We start from the raw sequence: 10,867 nt of genomic DNA on the forward strand, positions 1-10,867 counted from the left end.
CCGGTTCGAGTTTGGCAGAACGGCAGGGAAAGAAGATCTGGACCTCGTTGGCAGTGGTTACTTTGAGATGGGGTGTGATTACGGTATCATCAGGTTCCGTATTGAATGGCCAGCCAGAAGCTAGCTAGAAGCTATGATGGGCATGAAGAACACTAACAGTGCCACCTGAACATACGGTCTGGTATATCCTTGCAGATACAGGCCAATATCGCGCATAGTCGTTATATCGTCGGCTCAGTATAGTTTTCGATCAATTCAGCAGCTGGTCAGGTGTTCGGCTGACGGGAGTAAACATTGTTTTTTTACTATTGTCTATACGTTTTATCACGTCGTTATCGTGTAGTCATCGTATATTCCGTCTGTACGCTGTAACCATCGCTTATCCCGTCGTTACGCTGTATCAATCGTTTATCCCGGCGATACGCTGTAGTCATCGTTTATCCCGTCGATACGCTGTATCAATCGTTTATCCCGTCGTTACGCTGTATCAATCGTTTATCCCGTCGTTACACTGTAGCCATCGTTTATCCCGTCGTTACGCTGTAGCCATCGTTTATCCCGTCGATACGCTGTAGCCATCGTTTATCCCGTCGTTACGCTGTAGCCATCGCTTATCCCGTCGTTACGCTGTATCAATCGTTTATCCCGTCGTTACGCTGTAGCCATAGTTTATCCCGTCGTTACACTGTAGCCATCGTTTATCCCGTCGTTACGCTGTAGCAATCGTTTATCCCGTCGTTATGCTATAGTCATCGCTTATCCCGTCGTTACGCTGTATCAATCGTTTATCCCGTCGTTACGCTGTAGCTATCGTTTATCCCGTCGTTATGCTGTAGCCATCGCTTTTCCCGTCGTTACGCTGTATCAATCGTTTATCCTGTCGTTACGCTGTAGCTATCGTTTATCCCGTCGTTATGCTGTAGCCATCGCTTTTCCCGTCGTTACGCTGTATCAATCGTTTATCCCGTCGTTACGCTGTAACCATCGTTTATCCCGTCGTTACGCTGTAGCCATCGTTTTCCCGTCGTTACGCTGTAGCCATTGTTTATCCCGTCGTTACGCTGGGGCCATCGCTTATCCCGTCGTTACGCTGTATCAATCTCTTATCCCGTCGTTATGCTGTGGCCATCGTTTAGCCCGTCGTTACGCTGTAGCCATCGTTTATCCCGTCGTTACGCTTTAGCCATCGTTTATCCCGTCGTTACGCTGTATCAATCGTTTATCTCGTCGTTACGCTGTATCAATCGCTTATCCCGTCGTTACGCTGTAGCCATCGCTTATCCCGTCGTTACGCTGTAGCCATTGTTGATCTAGTCGCTAAGTTGTAGCCATCGTCTGTACCGTTTTTACGATATAACCATCGTGTATCCCCTCGTTACTTTGTACCCATCGTTTTTCCCGTTCTTACGTTTAATTATTGTTTAAAGAGTCGTTAATTGTGCTTTAAGCGAATTAAAGCGAAGCTGCCGGCACTGTCATAGTTGAACCGGCGATTATTGCGCTGCTAGAGGCTCTGATTATCGTAACGTGCAATTTTCATGAGTGTAGCGATTCTTTATTTGTGCAGGACTGTTTTGTTCTAAAATTACAGCAAAATGCCATCACTATACTTAACAAACAACAACAACATAACAGATTCCCATTTCTTTAAAATTCAAACACACACACACACACAAAACATTTTGCAGAAACGAAAACGGTAATAGTAAGCGTGTGTATATATAAACATTTCATATATGCTTTGATGGTAGTTATTTACAAAACATGAGTCCAAAGCGACACGTTGCTTATCTTATAAACAAAGGTTATGATACAATGAAGCCTAGGGACAAGACACACAGAGAAAAATAAAACTATGATGTTGTTTGAAGGGACGAGAATAAATCAAAACATGACAGACACAAAGTCCTAATACAAAACGACACCCACTGGTTATAATAATATCCCACTATCGATACATAAACAATACATAACAAAGGTGGTCAATGTCTGGGATACTTCAAAGACGCTTTAAAAGTCCATGGAAACAGTCGACTAAACACGCTTCTTTGGCTGCGCAACACCTTTCAGAACAAGGGATCCTTTTTCATGAAGGAACATCGCAGGCCAAACCACGTACTCTATGGTGTCTCCACTCGCTGTATATTGCCTGTACAACAATGAGTCAAAACGCGAATCAGGCTCGGTTGTACTGTCAAAAACCATTGGAGGAGTTTGAACTACCATCATCCAGCAGATGAAAAGAGATTTCTTAATGAAAGGTTTCAGTGATTCAATGCATTCCTTGTCCCATCTGTGTCGTAAATATGCCTGCAAGGTAGTGTTTTTGGTAAACAATTGTGTTGGATAAACTACGTTGAGATTTTAGTATCCTTTTTTCAGTTTCCAATCTAAGTTAGATTGGACAAATGTCATGATCAGAAAGGGCAGATCAGTTAAATAATGCAAGGTAATTATTCGAAAAAACAAAACACACAAACAATAGCAACAAAACATTCCTGAAATTGTCTGTATTACACTCTTGCTAAGTGATTTAATCGCACAATGTTTTATTTATAAGACACACTTTAGTATTGTGACGAATAATTTGATTTTTTGTTGAAATTTATCATATTGTATTAAATATTTACACAATGTTTACACAATATACGGGAAAGAAAACAACAAAGAAACAGAAGCAATGCAATGCAACGTCGTTTTAGATCAAATTAAAAATGACCTGCAACGGATTTTTGCCAGATGAAAAAATGTCATTTACCTGTTGCACAACGGGCACCATTGAAACGGATACACCTTTCCTCATTTTTTTCAACTCTTGTTCCATATGAGCAGGTGGAACCAGCTGTGTTAAATTAAAAACGTTGAGTTTATTTAAAAAAAAAATTCGTAGTTTCTGAGCTCTGAGTCGTGCTGCTAAATGTCCTTATTCTTGTTTTTATTTGTATGCATATCTCACGCTTAATTAATGAACTTCACATTATTTATTTTCAAGAGTAGACTCTTAAATCATTTTGAATTTTCAATGTAATTTTGTTTTATTGTGGACATTAAAGTATATTCAATGCATTATGTGGCAAATTCGTAAGTACATTACTACATTAGTCAATGCACTAAAACCTTTTATGCACACTATCAATTTTACGTCCTGTATACCGCCTTTCCCTACCGTTTGCCTGTTCCAGTTCTTCTGTGCTTCCTTGCGTTGTTTAGGTTTCCAGTGCCTCTCAATGAAATATTCCTCAAGTGCATGCAGTGAATTAGGAGCACGACCAAGTGGCTGAATTTCATAAATGATCAACTATAAGTAGTAACTTTGTTGAACTATACACTTTGTCTTAAATACAGGTACTGCGAATTGGAACTGACACTCGAAAACTTTTGTACAGTGGAAACGATGCATATTCGGATACCCACGTGCGACCGTTAATCTCAATATAAATGAATACAGTCAGTTATAGGTGTCCAACGATGGGATTGATGGTATACTTACAGAATGCGGTAAGGTAAGACTTTGCTCTCTCTGAAAGAAATGATTCTTTGGTAAGCATCAGCACAAAAAAGATCATACGTACATTACAAACATTCATAAACGTATTTTGTTATATATGTACGAGTATATTGACCTATCCGTTAAACTAATTTTCAGCATCTATCTTTTGTTTTCTTTATCAACAATGTCAACTTTACCAACAATACATATTAGTTTTGATTCACAATGACCATTCTTACTCTTGTTATGTCTTCAAACATCTCCTTTGCAACCGCTTCCATCTTGGCAATCAAATCGTTGGAATTTCGCTCACAAAACGTGTAGGCGCTCTTAAAAATATGTCGAAATGATGAATTAGTGTGGGATTGGACACCTAAACATTCGTTACAACCACAAATGAACCCATATTTCTTTACTGATCAGATGCGATAACTCCAACATGAATTTATAACGCTATTTCGATGCAAGTGTAGTCTGTCTGTGTTTTTTTAAGGTTGTGTGTCTATCCTCTAGTATTTGCAAGGCAGTAGCAGTGTGTCTTTTAACAGGTTCTTTGTTAAACCCCTTGCAACTGGGCTTGACCCTGTTGTTTTAATTGTATTATCACAGCTTGTATGACATGAAATATGATGTCGAGGTATAAAACAACTGACAATTTGAAATTGTTTGTTTAAGGTACTTAAAAGTAAATAATGAAAAATAAATAATGTGGTTCGCACTTTATTCTTTGCGTTTTTATGTCCACTATATAGAGTATAAAGGAACCAAGCTGTTCGCCTGATTGCATTTGCTTCTAACTGCATTTTATGCTTACATCCAATGTCTTACGGAGAGCCTTGATTGCTTCACCATCTTTGTAGCCACCATCTTCTGTCATGCTCTCAAATGCATCCGTCCACTCGTTGTCATACAGCTCACTGTACATCTCGCCAAGCTTCGTCGGCCGATTGCTTTCACTCAGGTCAGTTATGTTTGGGTTGTCTAATGTCAGCTTATCACCTGCCAATTTGCTTAACCTACAGCGAAAAGTAGCAACAACATTCTATAGCATTTCATAAAAAACAATAATGGGGCATTTTACAAACAGACAAGAAGAAAAAAACGTTAACTCTACGAATATATGCTCACAATGATCAAGTATTCTAGCGAAACTAGCTGGCTTGACACAAGATACATTAATATTTTATCATTTACCGTTGTCTTAATATGTCATTTTCTGCCTGGAGATCACTCTTGGCTTGTTGAATTGTTTGAATGGTCGTATTTTGGGATTTTATTTTATCACTCAATGTTACATTTTCTTGCCGAAGTCCATTTTCCGTCATTTTGAGCTGCTGAATTGTCTTGTCTGTGTTGTCAACGAGCCTTGCGTTGTTTTGTCTTTCGTTTACCTCTGGAAAAACTTTTCCTGAACTGTTCTCCTGAAGACGCATATTTTCTTTCTGGAGTTTTTGTTCTGTCTGCATTTGCGTAATCAACTCGTCCGTGTGAATGTTTTCTTTAGGGTCTTGAACTGAACAAGCTCCGCCTTCATTTTGTTTACCAGGTTTTGTCTGATTCGCTGAATCCTTTGAATGTTTCCCTTTTCTGTTTTTGCTTGAATGCGAGCCAGCATCATCTGTCTGGCACTCCTGTTACAAAACATAATGCATCTAATTAGCAGCATTCGCGGTAAAGTTATAATATTATCAGTATGAAACTATTTAATAACAATCCATAATAATTAGTTGATTATTAACTTCTCAAAATTTGATGCAAAACCACTTGCAGTAGAAAAAAAACACCTATGGCAATTCATGTTGTTGTTTATTGTCAAAAAATAGTACAGCTTGGTTTCCTTTGATGACTTTTAAATTCAACGTTATCGTAATAAAATTGAATGAAAAAGCAACAAAAAAATGATGGTACAACTCGTATTGCAGTAAGTAACAATATTCGAAATACAGATCATTCACAATTTACATTTCAATGGCCCGTCACTTGTCAATTGATTAATTCGTCTAAGTAATGTATTCTTTGTCCTTGATGTTAGATATGGAGGGTACCTCCATATATCGCCAAAATCCATGCTTATTGCTCCAACATATTTTCATAACAGTAACTACATGTGGAAATTGTTAGATGGAGAAAGAAAGCTTTACCACAAGCCAATAAAAGTGTATTGCTTGTCCTCTAAAAGATATTTTTGACGAAATGCACTATTTATAGCTAGTTATCCTTTTTTAGTTTATACAGAAATACTTATTTGCCAAGACTATTCTTTAAAAGACCTCATGTGTTCAGTGTGTGTATACCATGTGATGAACTGCGTCATAAATGCTACGTCGGAAGGCAGTATTTTGCTTCGAATGACGGACCACTGTCAAAACATTGTTTTGGAAACAGGTTTGACGAAGTGTTTTATGAACCTAATCACCTGATCAAACTTCGGTAATAAAAATGGCGGGGCTCTTTTAGTGGCATAGTTTGCCCTTTGTTTGATTTAAATTGGTGTAGTAAAAGAAAAGTTATCTTTGATTTAAGTCTTCATTTTAAGCAAAAGGTTGCCTTCCGACGTAGCATATATGACGTAATTTATGACGTGGTATGTACACACACTGGTGTTAATGTTTGTAGGAATTTTAAATTGTAAGAACCGGTGTACTTGAAAATAAAGTTTGCTTTATTACTTTAGACGGAATTGCTCTAGTGTACAGTTCTTTGTATTCTAGCTACGGTATTAATCTAGTGTTCAGCTCTTTGTATTTTAGCTATTATCTTGATCTAGTGAACAACTTATTGTTTTCCAATTGAGCTGCTGAATTGTCTTGTCTGTGTTTGTCAACGAGTCGTGCGTTGAATTGTCTTTCGTTTACCTCTGGAAAAACTTTTCCTGAACTGTTCTCCTGAAGACGCATATTTTCTTTCTCCTGTTTTTGTATTGTCTTTATTTGCTCCTTCAACTCGTCTATGTAAGGGTTTTCTTTAAGGTCATGAACTGAACAAGCTCCGCCTTCATTTTGTTTACCAGGTTTTGTCTGATTCGCCGAATCCTTTGAATTTTTCCCTTTTCTGTTTTTGCTTGAATGCGAGCCAGCATCATCTGTCTGGCACTCCTGTTACAAACATAACATAATGCATCTAATTTGCAGCATTCGCGGTAAAGTTATAATGCTACCTGAGTGTATGAAACTGTTAAATAACCATCCATAAGAATTAGTTCATAATTAACTTCTCAAAATTTGATGCAAAACCACTTGCAGTAGAAAAAACACCTACGTGTATAGCAATTCATTTTGTTGTTTATTGTCAAAAAATAGTACAGCTTGGTTTCCTTTGATGACTTTTAAATTCAACGTTATCGGAACAAAATTGAATGAAAAAGCAACAAAAAATGATGGTATAACTCGTATTGCAATAAGTAACAATATTCGAAATACAGATCATTCACAATTTACATTTCAATGGCCCGTCACTAGTCAATTTATTAATTCGTCTAAGTAATGTATTCTTTGTCCTTGATGTTAGATATGGAGGGAACCTCCATATATCGCCAAAAACCATGCTTATTGCTCCAACATATTTTCATAACAGTTACTACATGTGGAAATTGTTAGATGGAGAAAGAAGGCTTTACCACAAGCCAATAAAAGTGTATTGCTTGTCCTCTTAAAGATATTGGTGATGAAATGCACGATTTATAGCTATTTATCCTTTTTTAGTTTATACAGAAATACTTATTTACCAAGACTTCTCTTTAAAAGACCTCATGTGTTCAGTGTGTGTATACCATGTGATGAACTACATCATAAATGCTACGTCGGAAGGCAGTATTTTGCTTCGAATGACGGACCACTGTCAAAACATTATTTTGGAAACAGGTTTGTCGAAGTGATTTATGAACCTAATCACCTTATCAAACTTCGGTAATAAAACAAAGGCCGGGCTCTTTTAGTGATATAGTCTGCCATTTGTTTGATTTAAATTGGTGTAGTAAAAGAAAAGTGATCTTTGATTTAAATCTTCATTTTAAGCAAAAGGTTGCCTTCCGACGTAGCATATATGACGTAATTTATCACGTGGTATACACACACTGGTGTTAATGTTTGTAGGAATTTTAAATTGTAAGAACCGGTGTACTTGTAAAATAAAGTTTGCTTTATTACTTTAGACGGAATTGGTCTAGTGTATAGCTCTTTTTATTCCAGCTACGGTATTGATCTAGTGTACAACTCATTGTTTTCCAGCTACTGTATTGGTCTAGTGTACAATTCTTTGTATTCCAACTACTGTTTTGGTCTAGTGTGCACGTCTTTGTTTTCCAGCTACATATACTGTATTGGTCTAATGTACAACTCTTTGTATTCCAACTACTGTACTATTCTAGTATACAAATCTTTGTATTTCAACACTTGTATTGGTCTAGTTTACAACTCTTCGTATTCCAACTACTGTATTGATCTAATGTACAACTCTTTGTATTCCAGCTACTGTATTAATATTTTCTACATCTATTATACCTTAGCTAATGAATTAATCTAGCATACAAATAGGTTTAGTCCATCTACTGTATTGATCAAGCATAACAACTAGGTTTAGTCCATCTACTGTATTGATCAAGCATACAATTAGGTTTAGTCCAGCTACTGTATTGTTCAAGCATACTATTAGGTTTAGTCCAGCTACTGTATTGATCAAGCATACAATTAGGTTTAGTCCAGCTACTGTATTGATCAAGCATACAATTAGGTTTAGTCGAGCTACTGTATTGATCAAGCATACAACTAGGTTTAGTCCAGCTACTGTATTGATCAAGCATACAATTAGGTTTAGTCCAGCTACTGTATTGATCAAGCATACAATTAGGTTTAGTCCAGCTACTGTATTGATCAAGCATACAATTAGGTTTAGTCCAGCTACTGTATTGATCAAGCATACAACTAGGTTTAGTCCAGCTACTGTATTGATCAAGCATACAATTAGGTTTAGTCCAGCTACTGTATTGATCAAGCATTCAATTAGGTTTAGTCCAGCTACTGTATTGATCAAGCATACAATTAGGTTTAGTCCAGCTACTGTATTGATCAAGCATACAACTAGGTTTAGTCCAGCTACTGTATTGATCAAGAATACAATTAGGTTTAGTCCAGCTACTGTATTGATCAAGCATACAATTAGGTTTAGTCCAGCTACTGTATTGGTCAAGCATACAACTAGGTTTAGTCCAGCTACTGTATTGATCAATCATAAGACTAGGTTTAGTCCAGCTACTGTATTGATCAATCATAAAACTAGGTTTAGGCCAGCTACTGTATTGATCAATCATAAAACTAGGTTTAGGCCAGCTACTGTATTGATCAATCATAAAACTAGGTTTAGGCCAGCTACTGTATTGATCAATCATAAAACTAGGTTTAGGCCAGCTACTGTATTGATCAATCATAAAACTAGGTTTAGGCCAGCTACTGTATTGATCAATCATAAAACTAGGTTTAGGCCAGCTACTGTATTGATCAAGTATACAATTAGGTTTAGTCCAGCTACTGTATTGATCAAGCATAAAACTAGGTTTAGTTAATCTACTGTTTTGTTCAAGTGTACAGCCCTTTTTATTCCAACAACTCTATTGACTGTGTTGTAATTCATACTTATGTGTACATATGTGTATTTTTCTGAATATTTCCATTTTGTGGTTTTGAATAAGAAGTATACTTAATAATAAACATTCCCCCAATAAATAATTCACAGTGCTTGTTAAAATGTAATACACTTAATATATAGTCGCCAATCATTCATTAACTATTTTCTTTGTAACATAATATTGATTACAATATGTAATGAAAAAGAATTCATATTTTGTTAATTCAATTTAAGCTTTGAATATAAATTTTGTGAAATATTCAGTTGAGTTGAGTTGAGAAGTAAAAGTCACTTACATCTAAACTGCTCACATAATCAGTAATCTTCTGCGAAGTTTTGCGCATTCGGCGAGATAAGTCACCTACACATATGTTTGCCCCTTCGCCATTTTGGTTTTTCTCAATTTCAAGAATCGTTTCCGACCATTTCTTTACTTCCTTTTTAATTTCTTTAATGACTTCGTCTCCGACTTTTGACGTTGCACCTCGGCCACCTTTTGACTTGCTATTTCCCATTATAGAGTTTATTCGTCTTTACATACTATATAAACGCGTTTAGGTTTGTTTTTGAAATTGGAAGTTGCCGAAAAACTCACACTAATGCAATGTTAAACTTATCAAAATTCCTTACTTTCACGCAATTCGATTGCATTGACTGACTGAACAAAAATGATACTACATTGGTGATATTTCATTTCTTCAGATACTTCAATCATTTCTTACTCACGACCTAAAATGGTCCGATGGCCTAGGATTAACTTCCGTGATAGCTGTCGATATGTAAAATTTATAAACATTGTTGTGAGAACAATGGCAACACTTACTAACATAATTGTTTATGATAGTGTCAAGATAATTAATACTCGAGCGAAGTACACAAGTAAGACATGTATAATTTTATGTAGTACATCTATTTCGCTAGACCGATAATAATCTAAGAAATATCTGAAAACGGAACAAACTTTGAAACGAAAAACTAATCAAATAAAAGAAAACGGTTTGAAAACACATATATTATTGATAACCTATAAGTGATCCTATATATATTCTACTTTTTATTTATGTTTGTTTCAGAACTTTATGTTATCAAAGCAAACACAAAAAAGTAATGTACTCATCTTTTTTATATTGTTATTATGGGTATATTAGTGCATATTATTGCATTTTGCATACAATATACTCCCGAAAGTGATCCAAATACTGCTTCGGTCAAACGATAAAATAGACCCTTTTATCCATATTTTGAGAGCTTTTATTTAAAGTTTACTGCCTAGGCGTTGATTTGCAAGGATTCGAAATACTACATTGGCCATGGGAAATATCTTTTTCGGTTTTCTTAGACGCGGCCCTCTCTAACACCAAATCCTTCTACTTGTACCTAAGTAAACCTTTCTTGATTCAATTAAAGGGATTCTATACATACTACAACATGCGCAAGGGAAATCACTGGCTTAGACGTCTCTAGTGGTTCAATAAAGACTATTACGGTAATACTGTATAAAATAAGGTGTTATTGTAGAAATGAGTTGAAACGTTCGTCCGCCATTGTATATGATTCACTTACACGTCTTTACTTTGTGTGTTCTGTTTTACCATTAGCTTTATTTGTGCCATTAAGTCTAAATTATAACAATGTTTTCAACAGTGTCCTATTCGTTATTGTACTTGATAAGATTATGATAATTTGCGTAATGAGACTCAATATATAATTATACAGTTTGGGTACAGTGTCATCACTTCGCCACTGACAAGAAACAAG

At 36.1% G+C, this 10,867-nt stretch overlaps 1 protein-coding gene across 1 annotated transcript; it reads right to left on the minus strand.

Annotated features, from left to right (window-relative positions):
• Window positions 1-1,631: 1,631 nt before the first annotated feature.
• Window positions 1,632-9,832, minus strand: LOC128229318 (uncharacterized). The gene is made up of 9 exons (XM_052941171.1): window positions 9,406-9,832; window positions 6,346-6,585; window positions 4,685-5,121; window positions 4,305-4,506; window positions 3,730-3,819; window positions 3,491-3,520; window positions 3,167-3,277; window positions 2,759-2,842; window positions 1,632-2,310 (listed from the first exon to the last, which is right to left on the minus strand). The coding sequence occupies exons 1-9, from the start codon at window positions 9,622-9,624 to the stop codon at window positions 2,035-2,037; spliced, it is 1,689 nt and encodes a 562-aa protein (XP_052797131.1). The 5' UTR covers window positions 9,625-9,832; the 3' UTR covers window positions 1,632-2,034.
• Between the last annotated feature and the right edge of the window lie 1,035 nt (window positions 9,833-10,867).

Source organism: Mya arenaria, chromosome 3, assembly GCF_026914265.1.
Source record: "Mya arenaria isolate MELC-2E11 chromosome 3, ASM2691426v1".
Taxonomy (NCBI): domain Eukaryota; kingdom Metazoa; phylum Mollusca; class Bivalvia; order Myida; family Myidae; genus Mya; species Mya arenaria.

Bases quoted from the DNA above. Each gene is read 5' to 3' on its own strand.
- LOC128229318 (XM_052941171.1), bottom strand. From the start codon at position 9,624: ATGGGAAATAGCAAGTCAAAAGGTGGCCGAGGTGCAACGTCAAAAGTC. The intron at 3,820-4,304 runs GTAAGCATAAAA...CATATTTTTAAG, and splicing joins CTCTCCGTAAGACATTGGAT to AGCGCCTACACGTTTTGTGA. The intron at 3,521-3,729 runs GTAAGAATGGTC...CATTTCTTTCAG, and splicing joins TGTTTGAAGACATAACAAGA to AGAGAGCAAAGTCTTACCTT.